The sequence below is a fragment of the Pseudorasbora parva genome, chromosome 15, assembly GCF_024679245.1.
Source record: "Pseudorasbora parva isolate DD20220531a chromosome 15, ASM2467924v1, whole genome shotgun sequence".
Lineage (NCBI taxonomy): Eukaryota > Metazoa > Chordata > Actinopteri > Cypriniformes > Gobionidae > Pseudorasbora > Pseudorasbora parva.
The window spans coordinates 7,497,065-7,519,526 of record NC_090186.1 but is presented as its reverse complement, the minus strand read 5'-3'; the positions used below and the strand labels follow the sequence as shown (position 1 = coordinate 7,519,526).

General features: G+C 40.6%; 1 protein-coding gene across 1 annotated transcript in view; it reads left to right on the top strand.

The window, feature by feature from the left end:
* The window catches only part of scfd2 (sec1 family domain containing 2), a 171,697-nt gene that overhangs the window by 78,904 nt on the left and 70,331 nt on the right, over positions 1-22,462 (top strand). The window contains exon 5 of the mRNA XM_067416944.1: positions 10,906-11,170. Coding sequence (XP_067273045.1) covers positions 10,906-11,170 — 265 coding nt within the window. The remainder of the gene's footprint in view (positions 1-10,905; positions 11,171-22,462) is intronic.

Genomic DNA, 22,462 nt, shown 5'->3' with positions numbered 1-22,462 from the left:
TTTGCAAAGGGACCAGAAAGACTGATCCGTGTAAAGGAAAGAATGAATGGGGCCATGTATCATGAGATTTTGAGTAAAAACCTCCTTCCATCAGGAAGGGCATTGAAGATGAAACGTGGCTGGGTCTTTCAGCAAAATGATCCCAAACACACCGCCGGAGGAACGAAGGAGTGGCTTGGTAAGAAGCATTTCAAGGTCCTGGAGTGGCCTAGTCAGTCTCCTGATATGAATCACCTATCATCAAGAAAATCTTTGGAGGGAATAGAGGAGATCTGCATGGAGCCAAACTACCAGCAACATTGTGTAAAAACCTTGTGGCAAATTACAGAAAACGTTTGACCTCTGTCATTGCCAACAAAAGGTATATAATAAAGTATTGAGATTAACTTTTGTTATTGACCATATACTTATTTTCCACCATAATTTGCAAATAAATTCTTTCTGGGAAAAAATGAGACAATGCGATTTTCTGAAAAAAAAAATTCTCATTCTGTCTCTCATAGTTCAAGTGTACTTTAATTGAAAATGAAAATGAATGAAGATGAAAATTACAGACCTCACTCACTTTTTTAAGTGGGAGAACTTGCACAATTGGTGTAGTAGTTGGGTTTTGGAAGTAAAACTCCCATTCATTTTCTCCGTAAAGACATTTATTTTAAACGATAACTTAAAGCAATAGTTTACCCAAAAATGAAAATGTGATGTTTATCTGCTTACCCCCAATGCATCCGACATTTAGGCGTCTTTGTTTCTTTAGTAGAACACAAATTAAGATTTTTAACTCCAACCGTTGCAGTCTGCCAGTCATAATGCATGTGAATGGGTAACATCTCTATGAGAGTAAATGCTTAGATAACATGCACAAAAACCCTGCTGCTCGTGACGACACATTCATGTCTTAAGACACGCACTGATCGGTTTCTGTGAGAAACCAGTATTTATGTAAAAAAAATTACCTCATATCAGACAAATCTCATCTAGTGTTCCCATCCACTATTACTCCGCCTGGTGTGGTCAAAACCGGTGCGATCATAGATATATGATGTAGATTCTTCATTCGGCCGATCCATACAGGCACTAATGAGGAATCTATATATAGGCTGCATTTATTTCATGAAAAATACATAAAACAGAAATGTTGTGAAATATTATTATAAAATGCGTTTCAACAATATTTCAGAATATTAAAATGCTTTCTGAAGTATCATGTGACTAAAGACTGGAGTAATGATGCTGAAAATTATCACAAGAAAACATTTTAAATATATTAAAATAAATATATTTTTAAATATATTAATTTAAATAATAAATCATATATTTCACAATATTACTGTTTGTTTTGTATTTTTAATCAAATAATTACAGGTGAGCATAAGATACTTTTTAAAAGCTTACCGATCCCAAACTTTTGAACGGCAGTGTGTAACAGTCCTGTATGTACGCCTGTTCTTTATGTCTGATTTTGCTTCAAATCAAAGATTGCAATAATGTATGTTCACCTTGTAGCTAGTTGATTTGGTTCATGGCTTAACTCTTAAACAAAAGTCCTATGGAGAAAAATATTTGTGGAACTATAGGGCCGCTGAAAAAGTGGATGATCTGGCATTGTTGCACTCTATTCTGAAATGGTCAATTTCCCCTCTGAGATCTGTGTGTGAATCTTGTGGGCTACTTTAAAACGATTACTGCTCAAGCCAGTGATAACATTATGTTGTACATTTCGTCTTGTCTACATTATTTTACAGAGCATTAACAGTTCAGTTATTATGCTTACAAACTGAATTATGCTGGCGACAGTGTGGTGATAGTTTCCATAAGCTTTACTGTGATCATGTTTATCAGTAATTGTGGCTAATGGTTATTGTAGCATGTAGCGACACTAGTGCTCAATTAGCTAATTGTGGTTAATAGCACCAGTAACGTGTATCGGCGGGGTCTGCTCTCTTAATAGTTTCCTATGACCTTAGTTATCAACCGCACAGGCTTTTTCTAGAAAATAAGCCACTGACAGTTTTTACCAACTGCACTATAGCAAAGCTAGCTGCCGTTTTACAGAAATACCACACCACATTTTATTGCTTAAACTTCTTGTTTTGGTTTTAGGTTTATTAAAAAAGGAAAATGGGTTAAGGAGTGACTGTATTTTTAAATATGTTGTTTTGAGGCTAACAACTTTATTTAATGCTTTAAAGGTTAGCCAATATGCTTGGCATTCAGCATGCTGGAATTTAGCATGAATTCAGCATGCATCTTTACCATAAATAGCCTTTACTTCCTTGTCTACGTAATGTGTCAGCATCTGTCCTATTAGGGACATCAAAAGTGGTAATTCAGTACCAAGTAGATAGTTAAAGAGAAAGCTACTCTTTGCTTTTTGTATCTTTCTTAGATTTTAATTTCATGTTTGCTAATCTGATTCACATGTGTTTCTTTGTTCATGCGCGTGGTCGGTCACCAGCCTGATCCAGCCACTCCATTTCCGCTGCTGACACCGATTTTACAGTGATCTTTTAGATCAAATGGTGTTGACAGTTCTTGGCATCTTGATTTCTTTTAATGCATAACTGCAATGCAGTATGAGCATCCAAGTTTTGTAAGCCACATGTTACCAAACCCTTATTCTTTTGTAGCCAAGTGCTTTATTCAGCCAAGTTCTCATTTGGTTTTCAGATTTTTCTGCATACTTCGTGAATTGATTAATCTGAAGACTTCTAATGTTAAGACTGGGTGGAGAGAGAAAATTACTCTCCGAGGACTGAGAGTTTAGTTTTTCACTTTCCTCCATTCCTTACTTTACTCTGTCAAGGAAAACCCCTGGATGCTATTAGGGGAAATAATGGCTCGGATCACTACATTAACAGCTGTACATTTGAAATCTGTGCATTTTTCTTGTGTGCGTGCTTGTGTTTGCGTGTGTGTGTGTGTGGATTCTTGTGTGTTTCTCAGCAGGTCACTTTACTAAACAGCCCAATTAGGTGAGCATGACCCTCACACAGATGTCAGGTGGTCTAAAGAACACAAACACAGATCATTAGGGCCCTGGACGCAATGGAATGAGCTTTACGCCCAGACAGATATAGTCATGTTTTCACATAAAAATAGTCTGCAGACCTATCATTCATCTTTTAACCACACTAAACAAAAAACGTATGTGAAAAATTACTATGCAGTTTAGGGCTCGGCAATAAGGAGTTGTATATGCATACATTGTAGGGTGAATTCAGGTAGATTGGGACCCTTTTTGCCATTGCGATGACATTGAAGTGTCCCAATCACCCTGAATTCACCCTATATGAACAGGCAAATTAGCCCCGCCTCTTTTCACTCGCACCAGCTCAGAGATCCACTATGTCAACTTTACTGTAGTGAATGCTGCACAATGCCAAGTGGAAATACTGGTTTAATTTAACTAGAAACTGAAAAAAGAATGAATTACATTATGAGAATGTGTTTTATGTGTCGCTTTACATAATGTCGGACACATAGTCATAATTAATATGATTAGTATTTTGCTTGCATGGTTACATTATCAAACAGCTAATAATTGTTCAAAGCATTTCTAAGGATGCTGTTTTTTAGAAAGCGAGATGGCAAACGGGAATGTGGTTTGTGTAACATTAGCAACACATTATTATCTGTTTGATAACGTAGTCAAGTTAATGGCTAATCATATTAATTACCATTATGTGTCCAATGTTGTAGAGAACGATACTTTTGTGCAGCGTTTACTACAGTAACCTGAGTAAAAGTTGACAGAGTGAGTCTCTGATCTGGTGTGAGTGAGTGGAGGTGGGGCTAATTTGCATATGCATGGATACTTGTACACTAAATGAAGCAAGGGTGTTGAGTTACATTCAAGATTTTTTATGGATTTATTTTTTTTTTACAGGGAGCAACATGCAAATTTTGGTGATCAAAGATGAGTTTTAAGGGATACAGTTATTGATTACGGTGGGCCTTAAAGGGTCATGAAACTCCCCTGCTGCAGCTGTGTTTTTTCACACCTTCGATTTGAAAAGGCTTGTTAAAAGGGGAGTGGTCGACTGTGAAAAGGTGGGATGGTATTGTGTGGAAAGAGGGAATGGTTTGCGTAAATAGGGGAGTGTCAGTAGGTGCATTAAGATTAGTGATACCAACAGTTACAGCGGTTCTGAGACATGTTCTTGGTTCACGTTGGCATTGTTTACCACAGTGAGATTAAATGAGGGATGAGTACAGCGAATGAGAGAGCTATGAGTGGCGTGCAGCAGAGATCGCTAATCATTCAGCTCTTCAAACCAGCATAATTCAGTGAGAAATGAAAATAAATGTTATTCTGCATGACGAAATATTTTGCAAACGTGATAAAACTATATTTGTCCAAATATGCACGCTGTTTGGCAAGATGAACAACGCGCCGACGTGATAAGAGAACGTGAACCACCCAACATGCGATGAGATAGAGATGTGTAATTCTAGATCGGGGTAAAAGCGAAGGGGTTTGAGGCTTCATAGTCTCGACCACGCATCTGAAGCACAGAGCGACGCGCGCTGGGTTGCCGTGACGATCCGTGCGGTCACTCGGCAGCTAACTCTATATTTGTCCAAATATGCAGCACACTGTTTCACTAAGAGCCCGAACACATGCGGTTTAGTGCATGGCTGTGACCACAAATAAAACGGAGAGGACGTGGCTTTTGTTCATTGGCCTACAGATTGGTTATTTTGCACTCCTGACATAAATTAGATAGTCAACACTTGCAGGTTCGGCGTGCGATTCCTCAGGTTAATTTTATTTTACCGAGCCTTTGTAGCAAAGGCTTCCACAGACGGCGCCGGTTACAGCTCGCTCGGCGCCCTTTACGTTACTTCGTATCAGCACAACACCTAGCTTTCCTCCGTGACTTTTCCGCACGCTGCTTCCAAAACTTCCCCACCATGTCTCTACAATAATGATGGAAGACGAGCCTGACAGAAGTGACTGTCTCATGTATATTAACTAAATTATCTTGTATGCATACTACAGCGCAGGGATTGGACTGAATGAGCTTTATGTCATGTATATATATCGAGAATCGCTCGGAGCGGTCGACGTCAGCATGTGCCCAGCAGCCCATACTTAGGCCGAAAAGGCCGCGCCGACGTCAGCATTTGTGACGTTGCTCCGACTAAACTTTTCAAACCGGAAGACAGAAATCGCTCTGAAAAATGCAAAAATAACTATTTTCACATATGAGTACCCTTAGTGTTTTCAATGATGTCCAGCCTATACATATCTGTTTACATCTCAAAAAAAAGTGTTTTGGGGTTTCATGACCCTTTAAAGCTCCAATCTCCTCCCGAAGATCCCTAAAAAAAGTCAGTTGGCTGACTCAGTGACTGCTTCGCTCTGTCAATCATGATGTGACACCCCCTTTTTATAGCATCAAATAACTAACTAAAACATTTTTTTTAACGATCACTTGAACTTACATCAGCGTGATAAAAGTGACCTAAAATGACAGAAATCATCTTTGGAAAAATATTTGAGGTGTAATTTAATTGTTTAGTTGTTCTTGTGTCTAATTAGATTACATGGAGGGGGCGGGGTTTATGACCTATAGTGCATCCAGCCACCTGGGACAATCAAAACATTTTGCCTTCACTTTTCAGGACTTTTGCGGAACACTTGACTGAAGCTGTAAAAAACTCCTTACTGGAGTTAGTGTTTTTTTTTCTCCTATGATCGTGTCCTATCTTGCTATCAAGTGAGGCAGGACTACCTTTAAAAATAGGTGCATGACAGCCCTGGCACTGTTTATCCCTAATCGCAGGGAATCAAAGTGGGGCGGATACATTTGAGTGTTGTTTGTGAGGTCAGGTGTTGCTATGGCACAATCTTGTAGTCAAAGATCTTGTAGAATATATCTTACCATCATACACCATCATAAAATAATCTTTCTTTGGCCGGTAAATGAAGTAGAACAGAGAACGCCTAAGCTCTGTTTCACAAATATTTTGGCTAAGGGTTCCACAAGGTTTCGATTTCACAATGTCAAAGGATAAAAATGTGTTTTGTAGTAGAGGCTAGTGTGAGTCACGTGCCTTTGATGGAGTTTGTTCTTGTTTCCCTTGAATTTTACTTATTGTAAAACATGGATTTGGGCTTAGATTCAGAAGTTTGCAGAACAAGATAGGATGTGGACCCGCATGGATTCCTTTAACAAAATTACTTAAATGTCCGTTGAGAAGTTTCGCATTTTTACAGTGACTTCTAAAGGCAGAAAAATCAATGGTTAGCACTGCTGTTGATGGCCAGGTCAGTGGGGCCTTTTGTGTACACTATTATTCACAATAAAAAAAGAGCTTTTCGCAAGTTGTGCTTGCAAAGGTTGTTTGGGGGGAACAGCTTGTTATTCTTGACTGTCATTATCATACAAGAGTTGAAACTATACAGCAAACCGTGGTTAGGTTAGTTAAAGTAGTGTTAATGGAGGCTCAGGCAGCCTCCAGAGCTGATACTCACCGGTTATGGTAAGGGCCATTACATTTCAGGCATACGCTTTAAGTGGTAGACCAATAACAACAGACTGTGTCTGGCTGACCAATCAGAGCAGATTGAGCATTTCGGAAGTGGGTTTTTAAAGAAACTGAAACTAAAATCTTTCAGACAGAGAGTGAGAACAGGTAGCCTGACACCGTCATACTCAGATTGTAGTCGGAATATGAGTCTGATACTCCTCCATTGGGCTGTGATTATGGGGTGTTTCAACCGGACCAGGAAAGAAAAGGCCTCTGCACTCAATTGGATAAACCCAGACCTACAAACCATCAGAGCACATATTAGTAAGTGTTGTATGTTGAGCGACGCATAGTTGTCAACAGCAACGGCATGCACGCTGGAAGAAGTAGAAAAAGAAGATGAGTGTAAACGATCTTTGCCGGTGTTGTAAAAAAAATTAAAAATACACAGATACTTGCCGACACGATCATAATTTTTGAGAGAAATAGTAAAGGTGAATGCATCTACTAACAAATCCCAAACGCAATATGGTGACGTGGATGATTACGTTCCTGTTGACCATCTTGATTGGTCCGAACAGCTCTGGTCCGAGCATAGTTGCTCTACAACGGATCAAGTCCAGACTGAATTTCCCGACCTCAAATGTTATGGGCGGGGCTAAGTTTGGCTGGAATCCAGGCTAGAGAACAACAATATAAATTACACGATTATAAAAAAAAATCAAATTAAATCATGTAAACCCATTCTAGTTGCCCCCCCTGAACATAATTATGAACCTCAAAATAAAAATTGCATAATTTTTATTTTGTGTGTGTGTGTGTGTGTGTGTGTGTGTGTGTGTGTGTGTGTGTGTGTGTGTGTGTGTGTGTGTGTGTGTGTGTGTGTGTGTGTGTGTGTGTGTGTGTGTGTGTGTGTGTGTGTGTGTGTGTGTGTGTGTGTGTGTGTGTGTGTGTGTGTGTGTGTGTTGATCTTGTTGATGTTTACATCTTACGGCGTAAGCCTCAACTCAAGTGTTTTTTGCTAGTTGCAGCCCTACGCATTTATCATTTTCACAACCAGCACCACATTGTTTAAATAGCAAATGTATTTGCACCCATCTGTTCCCCCATAGGCATGCTGGTCTTGTGTGTTCGCATTGTTGACGCGTTGCTATTTTGAGGCAACTGAAAACGAATTCGCCATTGACCAACATAAATCTGGTCCAAAGTCATTTGCAAAGTGTTTTTTTTTTTTTGTTTGTTATTTAAAGGGCATGTTAGTAATATGCACCTATCACTACACTCTGCTTATTACACACAGACAGGGTGTGTAGCAGCACACACACATTTTTAAATATGAAAAATGAAAGAATTAAAATGTCAAATTATTATTGTGCAGGCTACATCCATATAAAAATGTCATAATGGATAATCTTGGACGAGCAGATCCGTTTCTTCGCTAGAGAAGCATTCAGGTTTTCCACCTGCAAATTCCGCCATGTAAATAGCAAATCCCCCATGGCACAAGTGCAACTGGCTTTTAAAGGGAATGGGAGATAAGACTCTGATTGTTCCATAAACACACCATTAAGAGAAGAGGGACAACCCTTTTAGACCATGAGCCTGGCACGCTGACTGTTTTTCCCATCGTTAAACTAGAAAAAAAGGATTTGGGCATCCCTAAGTGCTCTTGAGCCATGCGCTCAGATTGTTAAAATAGGGCCCTTCGTCTCAAGTTTTCATAGATTTTCTGATCCCTGATCTACTTTGCAAGGGTATCCAAAAAGAAAAAAATCTTGGACAAATCTTTTACCTTGCGCAATAAAAAGTAGCAGCCATGTCTGAAGAGTTTGACGCTTGGCTAACCAAACAGACACACATTAATTTCTGATAGAATTGGTACTCTTTGGCCATTTTGTAAAAAAAATAAAAATAAATGTATAGATCAAGATTCACAGTGGTTCATCTCAATGAGCTGTTTCTTTTTGAATGTATATCCTTTCGTTCATGGTGTCTTGAGCATTTGATCACAGGTGTGACCCGGTCTGATTCCAGTCATACACCTTCTTACATTTCCAGGCCTGCATTTAGAATGATTATGTCCAATGGAGAAAGAGTGAGTCCCTCATATCCAGTCTCTCTGGCTGGGAGGATGTATGCACACAGATCTGAAATAGCCCGCTGGGGTTCGACTTCCTCTAACTCTTTGATTTCCCACAAATCACAGTCCAGAGGAGAGCATTCTACAAATCAGAAACATTTCATTTCTAATTGCCGTCCATGAATATGAATCAATTCTGATTCTGTACACTATGGGTCAGACCTTAGAAGTCGATTGGGGAATCATTCTCATCCACTGAAGCGGGTAAAGCCGGGCGTACACTGTGCGAGTTCAGACTCTCAGGAGATCTTGAGATATTGCACACACGAGTCAGTTGATTTCCACACAATTTCTCCAGAGTGAAAAAAAAAAACGCCTGCATCTTGAACAAAAAAACGTACTCTGTGCACCAGACACAACGGTGTGGAATTTCATTTTGTCTGAGAGAATAACCTACAACACACTCCATTATTTCTCTTCAGACTGATAATGGTTACCTCATAAGATGATTCAGGTGGGCCGCTCATGTTCGGAAGGAAGGACGACACGCGGGGGCCTAGTAGGCTGAGACTCCGTGTTTCAGGGCTTTGGAATGTATTGTTTGGTTGTCATTGTACTCCCAGGCTCAGAGGGAGGATTTTGTAGTTTTCAGATATGAGATTCTGAAGCAAGGCCAGGTTAGCTCTCTCTAGAGAAAGAAACCGTGTTTGTGTTGGGGAGAACAGCTATGCTCAACTCAATAGGGACGTTTTTCATTGCAAATGAAATCCATCCTCAAGGTTATTAGATTTTTTAGGTTTCAAACACACACACGCTCTAACACAAGCACGCAATCATTCTCCGACTCACACGAAGGCACACAAACACGTTGATTTGTATCTCAACAGTCTGTCCTCATGTAAACTGAGCAGTTTTTCCTGTGAGCAGAGTTACATTAATTCTGATATCATTAGACGCAGACAGATGGCACAACAAAGATTTGTGGAAACTTTTCACGGTCATCTGCACTTCACCTTGGTTGGGAATAAATATTGACCTCTGGGGCAGCTTCTTGACAAATTGTGTTTATTTGAAATGGCCGGCAACTGTGCAGATTAGGAGTTGAAGACGTAATGGCCTGGTTTTAGAGCCAGGGCTTAGATATTAGGCCTTAGTTCAATTAGGACATTATAAAAGTAGCTTTTCTAAACATGCTTTAGAATTTTTTTACTGCTGTGCAGACAAAGCGTCTTGAGACAAAACATATTATAAAGTTAAAATTATTCCATGATTTACTCATCCTAAAGTCATCCTAGGTGTATATTTCTTCTTTCAGACTTTTTGGGTCATTTCTGAAGTCCATAAAAGTTCATTTGTCCATAAAAAAAAACTGGTCCACATGGCTCCGGCGGGTTAATAAAGGGCTTCTGAAGTGAAGCGATGCGTTTGTGTAAGAAAAATATCCATATTTAAAATGTAAAACGCAAATTATCTAGCTTCCGGGGAATCGCATTCCGTATTCAACTTAAGGAAAACGTGTGTGTGTGTGTGTGTGTGTGTGTGTGTGTGTGTGTGTGTGTGTGTGTGTGTGTGTGTGTGTGTGTGTGTGTGTGTGTGTGTGTGTGTGTGTGGGGGCATGTTTTCGTGACATATGAGGACACAAATGTGTATAATGACATGGGTATGACAGGTATTACAAGGAGAGTGTGAAATATGAGGACATTGGCCATGTCCCCACTTTTCAAAATGCTTATTAATCATACAAGATGAGTTTTCTTTAGAAAGTAAAAATGCAGAATGTTTCCTGTGATGGGTAGGTTTAGGGCCAGGGGCAGTGTAAGAGGATAGAAAATACGGTTTGTACAGTATAAAAACCATTACGCCTATGGAATGTCCCCATATGTCACAAAAACAAACATAAACAAAAAGTGTGTATGTGTGTGTGCATGTGCGTTCACATAGCAAGTGTCAAAACCTTTACCAAGTTTCGTTCCATTCTAATGAAGTAAAAAAATTGTTTCTTTAGAATGACCACACAAAAAACTGAAGCGCACCAGAGGGTTAAAAGATATTTTAGCAGGTCTCATCCATAAATGTGCTCCATAACAGAATAAGGTATTATTTCAAGGTCAGAACAAATAATTGCTCCTTTCAGTCCTGATTTGCTAAAGAATTTAGCATACATGAAAGTGGAAAAGAGTGCGGTGGAGATCCCTGACATTATGATTGATCGTGTCATGGAAATATCTAAAGCAGAACTTTGTAATTCCTGCTGGATAAATGTCACCGCTGTAGTTTGATCGATGCTACGCTACATTTTTAATAGTCTTAATATCGCTGATGAATGTCTTGTCTCTGTTATTCAGGCCTTGGGGGACTCTGACCTGGCAGAGGTTCTGAAACAACTTCTTCCCCTCATAAAGTCCAGTGAGTCTGGAACAGGTTCTGAGCTGAGCATGGATGATCTTCTGGTGCTGCTGGTTTATGTGTACTCTATGGCCCAGGAAGCATGTCCGGGTGGTGCTGAGGAGGAAAAGCAGGTGGAGAAGGTGGAGAAGGAATTGATTGGTGCATTGACACTCCAACTCACCCGGCAGACCACATTGAGCCCTCTGCTGCAGGAGATCACAGGTCAGTGGTGGAATAATAGTTCAACATGATCTCAGTACTATTATACTAAAGCAATTATGTGCAGAGACAGCTAGATGTCATTTAGTAAGTAATGATATATTGTCACTGAGTTCCTACATCATTGAGTGACTTCATGAAGCTTGCCTAATCATGCCTAATCTCTGTGTAGCGCGATATAGTGATTAGTACTGGAACATTTAAAAACATTAAAACAACCACCAGCACAACCACTGCACAGCACTTCTGACTGCTCCCCTTCACAACTACATACATCAGCGGAGCAAGAACAGCACTGTTCACTCAAACCATTACTTCTATAAGCTCATATTTTTATTTGATTTCCCATCATCTAATGCTCACTTGTTCATTTTTAAAAACACTATTAACTGTTAATGCCATCTTTAGCAAATCTCAAAGAATAGCCATATACACTCACCTAAAGGATTATTAGGAACAGCTGTTCAATTTCTCATTAATGCAATTATCTAATCAACCAATCACATGGCAGTTGCTTCAATGCATTTCGGCGTGTGGTCCTGGTCAAGACGATCTCCTGAACTCCAAACTGAATGTCAGAATGGGTAAGAAAGGTGATTTAAGCAATTTTGAGCGTGGCATGGTTGTTGGTGCCAGACGGGCCGGTCTGAGTATTTCACAATCTGCTCAGTTACTGGGATTTTCACACACAACAATTTCTAGGGTTTACAAAGAATGGTGTGAAAAGGGAAAAACATCCAGTATGCGGCAGTCCTGTGGGCGAAAATGCCTTGTTGATGCTAGAGGTCAGAGGAGAATGGGCCGACTGATTCAAGGTGAAAGAAGAGCAACTTTGACTGACATAACCACTCGCTACAACCAAGGTATGCAGCAAAGCATTTGTGAAGACACAACACGCACAACCTTGAGGCGGATGGGCTACAACAGCAGAAGACCCCACCGCGTACCACTCATAGGAAAAATCAGAAAAAGAGTCTACAATTTGCACAAGCTCACCAAAATTGGACAGTTGAAGACTGTTGGCTGGTCTGATGAGTCTTGATTTCTGTTGAGACATTCAGATGGTAGAGTCAGAATTTGGCGTAAACAGAATGAGAACATGGATCCATCATGCCTTGTTACCACTGTGCAGGCTGGTGGTGTAATGGTGTGGGGGATGTTTTCTTGGCACACTTTAGGTCCCTTAGTGCCAATTGGGCATCGTTTAAATGCCACGACCTACCTGAGCATTGTTTCTGACCATGTCCATTCCTTTATGGCCACCATGTACCACATTTCTTCACTGAGTTCACTGTACTAAAATGCCCCCACAGTCACCGGATCTCAACCCAATAGAGCATCTTTGGGATGTGCTGGAATTCTATCAGAAATATGGGATGTGCTGGAACGGGAGCTTCGTGCCCTGGATGTGCATCCCACAAATCTCCATCAACTGCAAGATGCTATCCTATCAAAATGGGCCAACATTTCTAAAGAATGCTTTCAGCACCTTGATGAATCAATGCAGTTCTGAAGGCGAAAGGGGGGGTCAAACACAATCCTTTAGGTGAGTGGATATCTAGTGTTGTGATGCCTAAATTCACTTTTAAAAAGTAGCATGCAAAACTATTGATTTTAGTTTTATCTTTTTTCATTTAGACAAAATGAATGTTATACTTTTTCATTTAGTATAACATTTTAATATCGGTCAATCCCTTTATTTTTATTTTATTTTTTACGAATTTGCCACACCTCAAGTTGAAAAAAAAAAGTCCAGAATATGCTATTTCAACTACCCATATATTCTACCTATTAAAAGTATAGGACAGTATGTTTTTTGGGGGGGACGGCAGTGGATCAGTGGTTCATGTAGGTTGTCCATAAACCGGAAGGTTGGTGGTTCAATCCCCGATTCCACCTGACCAAGTGTCGAAGTGTCCATGAGCAAGACACCGAACCCTAGCTGCTCCCGACAAGCTGGATGACGCCTTACATGGCTGACACCGCCGTCGGTGTATGAATGAGTGTATGAACGGGTGAATGTGAGGTAAAATGTAAAGCGCTTTGGATGGCCATAGGGTCTGTTAAAAGCGCTATATAAATGCATTCCATTTACCTTTTTTTTATTATTATTATTGTTGTTTTTGTTTTTTGCTTTTTTTGCTGAACACAAAAGATATTTTGAAATATATGGTGTATAAAATCGTATCTAAAATGTATATGAAAATTACAACAAAACAAACATGCCACTCTGAAACGTCCTGTGAAATATGTGCTTTGCAAAGTCTGTGAATGAAATGCTTTCTGTACCATCCTCTAGTTTGTTAACATTCTTAAGTCTGAATCAGGCTTGAATTGTTTTCTAAATTTCTAAGGGGCGTGACATTTCCTGAACACACACTTGAGCCGTGCCAATCGCAACACACTGGGCCAGCTAACCAATCACAGCACATTTCATATTTCAAAAGGAGGGGCTTCATCAAAACATCATCGGAACTATATATATAACAGAGAGAGAGAACAGTATTTTTCTTTTCTTTAGCATTTTTCTTGCTCCCTTACTAGGTTTTTAAAACAGTTTGCAGTATATCTCAGGTTGCTCCAACAGGATTGTCCCTCAATTATTGTACTGTGTGTTACTTTGAAGGGAGGGTAAAGGAAAGGCTCAAGAGAGAGCTGGGTCAGAGAGGAGTCAAGATTATACGAAATGGATGGAGATGGTAAAAGGGAGCAAGTTAAGATGAATGGAGGGAAACGCCTCTGTTTTCTGTCTTTTGTCCCCAGGAATATTCATTCACAGTCCTCACATTCCATCAGACACACACACACACGCTAACACACTGCTCTTTTTAGGCTGGAATCCACTTTGAAAGTAAAAGATTCAAATCTTTGATTTACCTTTTCCTCAAACATTCTCCCTTTTTTTCTCTTTTATTCCTGCTCTCTCTTTCTCTCGCTCTCGGTTTGGTGACAGCTGATGGAAGCCATCTGAATCTGCGGCCCATATGAGAGCCTGTAAACCTGATTCAGGCTGATTTGTGACTGCAGGAATGAACTCTGTGCACTCGCCGCACTTCAAACCAATTCAGTCCCGAGGATTTTGTTTCTTAGTCATTTCTGCCTGCCGCCTACATAATGTTGTGTATTCAAGGTTACATGGAGGTTTCTTGAAAGACTGCGTGCCATGTATCTTTTGAAACATGACTACAAGTTCAACTTTTCCAACCTTGAGAGCTCTGCTCTGTTTTTATGTGTGCAAGTGTGTGTATACGTGCGTTTTACTTCTGCGATGATTTGATGTTTTAAAGTGAAATTCAAAGTGCCTATTAGGCTGGTGGACACACCCTGAGAGTCGCCATCAGCGCGCCCTTCGAAAGCGTGTAATAGATGCTTTTGCCACAGCGGTCAGACTGGCTCGAGCTCCTCCATCTTTACAGTGTCGTTTTAAATCTATGTGTGTGTGTGTGTGTGTGTCGGAGTGTGGTTTTTAAGTTTTATGAATGTTTCCATACCTGTGGGGTTCTGAAAGGAACAAGCTGGCATGTTGCAGCGTTGCGATTGTTGGAAAATATGTTGTAACTTGAGTATACATGAGCACAGTTTATGAGCTGAAAGTTGTTTAAATATAGACAAAAGCCATTATATTGTATTGACAATAGAATGAAAGAAGGAACGATAGACAGAAATAACAATAGAATGATAGAAAGAAAGAACAATTGAAGGAATGATATCTAGAACTATCGTTAGAATGATAGATGGATAGTAGGATAGAAAGAAAGATAGATAGATAGATAGATAGATAGATAGATAGATAGATAGATAGATAGATAGATAGATAGATAGATAGATAGATAGATAGATAGATAGATAGATAGATAGATAGATAGATAGATAGATAGATAGATAGATAGATAGATAGATAGATAGATAGATAGATAGATAGAAAGAATGAATGGTAGCAAGAAAGATGATATACGGTATAGAAGGATAGAAAGAACGTTAACTAGAACGATAGATTGAAATAACTTTTTTATTAAAAGAACGTGGATAGGACAATAGACAACAATAGAAAGAGAGCATGATAGATAGAATGATAGAAAGAACGATAGACAAGAGTGATAGAAAGAATTATAGATGATACATTAGAAAGAATGAATGATAGATTGATAGACAGAGGGATAGAAGGAAAGAGAGATGGATAGAAGTATAGAATCAACGATAAACAGAAATAACAATAGATAGATGGAAAGAAAAATGGACAGCAAGAATGAATGATAGAAAGAACGATAGATAAATGTTAGAAATAATTATATACGGAATGAACGATAGATAGATCCTCCTTCCTCTTTCGTTCTTGTCTTCTTTTCTTCTTCTTTTGCATTGAGGAAGAATGCTTTGGCTCTTGCTGACTTCCTGCTCTGCTCGACCGAGGGGCCCTGGTCTCGCTCTCTCCTTCTCTCCCTCTCTCCTTCTCTCCCTCTCTCCTTCTCTCCCTCTCTCCTTCTCTCCCTCTCTCCTCTCTCTTCTCTCTCCTTCTCTCCCTCTCCTCTCTCCTCTCTTTACTTCACTCTCTCTCTCCTTCACTCCTCTCTCCTCTCTCTCCTTCACTCCTCTCTCCTCTCTCTCCTTCACTCCTCTCTCCTCTCTCTCCTTCACTCCCTCTCTTCTTCTCTCTCCTTCACTCCCTCTCTCCTTCTCTTCTTCTCTCCTTCTCTCCTTCACTCCCTCCTTCTCTCCTCTCCCCCTCTCTCCTTCTCTCCCTCTCTCCTTCTCCCCTGCTCTACCTCTCCCTCTCTCCTTCTCTTCTTCTCTCCTGCTCTACCTCTCTCCTTCTCTTCCTCTCTCCTACTCTACCTCTCTCCCTTTCTCCTTCTCTCCTTCTCTTCTTCTCTTCTTCTCTCCTGCTCTACCTCTCTCCCTCTCTCCTTCTCTCCTACTCTCCCTCTCTCCTTCTGTCCTTCTGTCCCTCTCTCCTACTCTACCTCTCTCCTTCTCTCCCTCTCTCCTTCTCTACCTCTCTCCTCTCCCCCTCTCTCATCCTCTTCTTCTCTCCTGCTCTACCTCTCTCATTCTCTCCCTCTCTCCTTCTCTCCTTCTCTCCTACTCTACCTCTCTCCTGCTCTACCTCTCCCCTTCTCTACCTCTCTCCTTCTCTTCTTCTCTCCTGCTCTCCCTCTCTCCTTCTATCCTTCTCTCCCTCTCTCCTTCTCTCCTACTCTACCTCTCTCCCTCTCTCCTTCTCTCTCCTCTCCTTCTCTCCATCTCTCCTTCTCTCCTTCACTCCCTTTCTCCTTCTCTCCCTCTCTCCTTCTCTCCCTCTCTCCTCTCCCCCTCTCTCCCTCTCTCCTTCTCTCCCTCTCTCCTTATCTCCCTCTCTCCCCTCTCTCCCTCTCTCCCTCTCTCCTTCTCTCCCTCTCTCCCTCTCTCCTTCACTCCCTCTCTCCTTCTCTCCCTCTCTCCTGCTCTCCCTCTCTCCTTCTCTCCCTCTCTCCTTCTCTCCCTCTTTCCCGCTCTCCCTCTCTCTGTCTTTTAAAGTGTATGACTCTTTCATATAAACACTGGCCTGCCAATTATATTGCCAATGCGCACCAGGTGTGTCCAGGGAAATGTATGACCGCTCATTGACAGCTATTTGTAGGTTTTTTAGGAGTTTCTGAGTGTATGAACGGTTACGTGTGTGTCTGGACGCACATGTAATGAAACCTTTGCCATATGTTTTCATCATCAGTGTAACAATCAAATTATTTAACAATGAAAGAACGTGCAGCTGCAGCTGGTGTTCTTGTACCAGTGCTGTGCATGTGCTCAGTGAAATATATATTGATTGTGACATTCGGCTCAATTAAATTGGTCAGAATGGAAATCAGGCTCGACTTGAAACCTGGTCGCCATGGGAACCACCCGCTCGCGCACACACAAACATGCACTCTCCCTCTGGTCAGCATGGGAACCGCTCTGCCTGATCCCTCATTTTAAATCAGCAGAAAATCAGCCAAGAAAGAAACACACTGTCGTAATGAAACTCACCCACTCACACATAAACACATTCTCTCAAACTCACAGAGAGCTTCAATAACAGGACGTACAGCCCTACACAAATACACAGCAGAAAAGCCTGTCACACACAGAGCGCGCGCACACACACACACACACACACACACACACACACACACACACACACACACACACACACACACACATGCAGAGTGAGTCAGGGCGATGGAAGTTAAAAACACTCAGAGATGAGTTTGTGTGGTGAATTACAGAGAATCACCCGACTGTACAGAATTACAGAGGGAAGAGCTGCTCTGACATCGGCAGGTCTTTCATTACGTGTCGTCCTGTTTACCAACATCAGCTGTAGGGGCTTTGTCCTTCTCTGTCTGTTTGCCTGTCTTACCATCCATCCATCTGTCTGTCCATTCATCTGTCTGTCTGTGTCTGTCCATCAGTCTTTGTCTGTCCATCAGTCTATTTGTCTGTCTGTCCATTCATCTGTCTGTCTGTTTCTGGCCATCTGTCTGTTTGTCTGTCTATTTGTCTGTCTGTCCATTCATCTGTCTTTCTGTGTCTGTCCATCCGTCTATTTGTCTGTCTGTCCATTCATCTGTCAGTCTGTCTGTTTCTGGCCATCTGTCTGTCCATCCGTCTATTTGTCTGTCTGTCCATTTGTCCATCCATCTATTTGTCTGTCTGTCCATTCATCTGTCTGTCTGTGTCTGTATCTGTCCATTAATCTGTCTGTCTGTGTCTGTATCTGTCCATTAATCTGTCTGTCTGTGTCTGTATCTGTCCATTCATCTGTCTGTCTGTGTCTGTATCTGTCCATTCATCTGTCTGTCTGTGTCTGTATCTGTCCATTAATCTGTCTGTCTGTGTCTGTATCTGTCCATTCATCTGTCTGACTGTGTCTGTATCTGTCCATTCATCTGTCTGTCTGTCAAATTCATCTGTCTGTCTGTGTCTGTCCATCCGTCTATTTGTCTCTCTTTCTGTCTGTCCCTCCATCTGTCTGTCCATTCATCCATCCGTCTGTCTGTCTGTCTGTCCATTCATCCATCTCTCTGTCTGTCTTTCTGTCTCTCTGTATTTCTGTCTGTGTCTGTCCATCCATCCATCCATGCATCCATCTGTCTGTCTATCTGTCTGTGTCTGTCTGTCCATCCATCTGTCTGTCTGTCTATCCATCCATCTGTGTGTCTGTCCATCTGTCTGTCTGTCTGTCTGTCTGTCTGTCTGTATGTCCATCCAGCTGTGTGTCTATCCATCCATCCGTCTGTCTGTCTGTCTGTCTGTCTGTCTGTCTGTCTGTCTGTCTGTCTGTATGTCCATCCAGCTGTGTGTCTATCCATCCGTCTGTCTGTCTGTCTGTCCGTCTGTCTGTCTGTCTGTCTGTCTGTCTGTCTGTCCATCCAGCTGTCTGTCTCTGTCTGTTTGCCTGTCGGTCTGTCCATTCGTCCATCTGTCTGTGTCTGTCCATCCATCCGTCTGTCTCTCCATCCTTCTATCTGTCTGTCTGTGTCTATCCATCCATCCATCCATCCATCCATCTGTCTGTCTGTCTCTCTGTCCATCCATCTGTCTGTCTCTGTCTGTTTGTCTGTCTGTATGTCCATTCGTCCATCTGTCTGTCTGTGTCTATCCATCTGTCTGTCTGTCTGTCTGTCTGTCCATCCATCTGTCTGTCTGTGTCTGTCCATCCATCCATCTGTCTGTCTGTCTGTCTGTCTGTCTGTCTCTCTGTCCATCCATCTGTCTGTCTGTGTCTGTCCATCCATCTGTCTGTCTGTGTCTGTCCATCCATCTGTCTGTCTGTCTGTCCATCCATCTGTCTGTCTGTGTCTGTCCATCCATCTGTCTGTCCATCCATTTGTCTGTCTGTGTCTGTCCATCCATCTGTCTGTCTCTACTGTTTGCCTGTCTGTCTGTCCATTCGTCCATCTGTCTGTGTCTGTCCATCCATCCGTCTGTCTCTCCATCCTTCTATCTGTCGTTTTTCCTGTCATTCTATCGATCATTCTTTCTACCTATTGTTTTTCTATCATTCAATCTATTGTTCTTTCTTTAATGTTCTGTCTCTTGTACTATCTATCATTCTTTCTGTCTATAGATCTTTCTATCATTCTATCTATTGTTATACCTATCTATCTTTTTTCTTTTTTATCCTTCTATCTATAGTTCTTTCTATAATTATATTGTTCTTTCTATTATTCTATTGTTCTATCATCCTTTCTATTGTTCTTTTTTATCTCTCTATCTTTAGATGATGTAATTCTTTATTTCTACAAATCTAGAAAATCTGCAACCTACAAAATAGTAATAATGCTAATATTAATATATAATATATACATATATGCAATATATAATTATTATACCTATTATTTTGCCAATTGATTATTGTATTAACATTATTTTGTCTTAATAATATATTGTGTTTGCTAAATGAATATTAAGTTTTTATTATTGCTACAAAAAGTTTGTGCAGGGACTCGTTTAATTAAGAACTTGCCTCCCTAAACTGCCTGTCGGTCTGTATAATTACATGTAGTTCTTGAGATGGCGGTCTGTTCGTTGTTCTGTGAGTGTGATCTGCATCAGTGCAGGGACCAGCGAGGCTGTGTTTGCTGCAGCATGTTATTATGATGTTAGCGGAGTTCAGTGCTGTCATCACCGAAGGCTTGTGGCTTCACGGAGGTGAAGCGCTACAGTTTCTCCAAACAGACAGAGGTTATGGGGCAGATCAGACCTGAGAGAGGAATGAACTCACTAGAGGACGGATAGAAAACAAGAAAGACGAGGGTTCTCACTCCTGTAGAGTCTGAAGGAGAATGTGTCTCACGCTGAATCTGGCTCTGATTGTAGTGAGTAACCTGTGTTTGTGGGTGTTTGTCTCTGCTTTTAATTAAGACTCAAGTCTGTTTATCTAGGGAAATGTTTCCATTTCGCTCTTACATCATAGGAAATGAGCTCTTGAGTTATCCACAGCCAACTCTACATGTGTTACCTGAGCTGTCACTATCGCTGTGAAACAAGAAATATCATTGGATAAAGAGGCTTCCTGCTGCGCTGAAACAGCAAATGTAATTGGATGACCTCAAAGGAACAGAGAATGTTATTGGCGGAGGTGTTGACTTTCTGAAAACAGTGTGATGGTGTGCTACTGTGTCTGTTTATAGCATTGGACGAGCCCCATCAGTAAATACAACTTTGAAGACTGTTTATAGAGCGGTATTGTCTGAATTAGGAGCACATGAATCACAGACCTGATTTTGAAATGGCTCGGCGCTTTGAACGGTGAAGAGTAATAGAAATAGAAATGCATCTGTTCTTTGTTATGGATTTTGATTTATGATATTGAATGGTATTAATGTCTGCTGGCCACGTCGAGGTTTAAAGTCAGCATAAAGAGGCATTTAACCCATGTAGTTATTTTCAAGTGCTACAGGATATTTTATTTTATATCAGTGTATTGATCCATTGAGAATTACAGGTGTGTGAAGGCGAAGGCTTGATGGAGTCAACTAAAGGTTGTCAGAGATGAAGCAAGGTTTTTCATCTCTCGTTGTGAAAGGACGCACTATCTATCTATTATTTCTATCATTCTTTCTATCTATTATTCTGTCTGTTGTTCGTTCTAATGTTTTATCTCTCGTTACGCGTGTGTTACTGTAGGCATTTCAAAGAATATCATTGCTTTAGTTGTTATATTTTTCTAGAAACTTGCCACCATCTTCATATTTGTAATATTCTATACAAAGTACTGTATCTGTCTCCAGAATTATTAATACACTTATAAATACACACATGTAAAATTCATAATTACACACAAACACATTTTGGAGAGCAGTCAAAACCTGCAGGAGTAAACACATATGCATGTTAATAATAACTATATGCACAAATGTACAGTGTGAAGTGTCGAACATTGGCCTGGATGTGTCTCAGCATATAAACACACTCACAAAATCCCTCGTTTCACCATCATGTTTACTGCCAAAACACAGTGGAGTACCAAAACACTGCACACATATACAGCAAAAGAAACTCAAATCCCACTTCATCCTTTTGACCAAGATCATTTCATCATCCACAAATACACATGTCAAAACCAAATACACACGACAGTACAACTGCGTCTTCATGAACACGTTCACATGGTACATGATAGAAAAAAACAATATTTGCTGAGATTAGTTTTCTTTCACCCATCTGTGTGAGAATCATAGGCCGCAGATAAGCATGCTGGGAGGTCTCTGTGGAGATATGGGGGTGTCTTACCTTTGTGTTTTTTTTTTTTTTTTTTTGTAATGCTTGTCCTTGTGGGGACATTTTTTGATCCCCATGAAGAAAACATCTTATCATAAAGGAGTGTTTTTTTTTTTTTGAGAAAGTAAAAATGCAGAATGTTTCCTGTGATGGGTAGGTTTAGGGGCAGGGGTAGTGTAAGGGGATAGAACATTTCAAAATCTGTGTGTGGCCTCATACATGTGAGTGGATGTGTGTTTGTTTTGGTGAGCTATCAGATATCATATATGCTCCAAACATTTGTTCCTTCTGTAATAATGTTTGGCATTTTAGGCTTTAAATTTCCCATTATGATATATGCATGTATGAACTTTTTAGGCAGTTATAGCTTACTTTAAGGTAAAACATATGTGCAACCAAATTAATAATTCTGAAAATATTGAAACTGTGTTTGATATGTATTAGTCAACAGTATTGACATCAAAAGTACATGTATAATAATCAGTGACGACTATGGAAATTATATATATGGGGGGGTGAAACACTCAGTTTCAGTCAATCTCATGTCAATCTTGAGTACCTATAGAGTAGTATTGCATCCTTAATATCTCCAAAAAGTCTTTAGTTTTATTATATTTATAAAAGAAATATGGGCTGTACCGAGTCTTTCCGGAAAAAAACGAGCGCCTGGAGGCGTATCGAGTGGGCGGAGCTAAAGAATGACGAGTGCGCACAAAGCGGTGACGTCCTCAAGCGTGGAGAAACCCATGGCTATCTCAGCTAATACAGATATGATCCAGAATCATTCGGAGGATGAAATAAATTGAACAGGAGAAACAGCAACAGCAGGACGTCCGTCTCTGTGGTATGTACTGTATTTAGTGGCCTGTCAACATTTGTGTGTCTTTACTCGCAGTTTATGAGGACATGATTCGGTTTATGGACTATTGTATGCGACTAAACCTTAGCAGTAGCAAGCAAAACGGAAACTTGTGAGAAACCGGAAGGAGTATTTTTGACACAGAAATACTCCATCAAACGTCCAACATTAGTTTTTGAAACTTTGTCTAT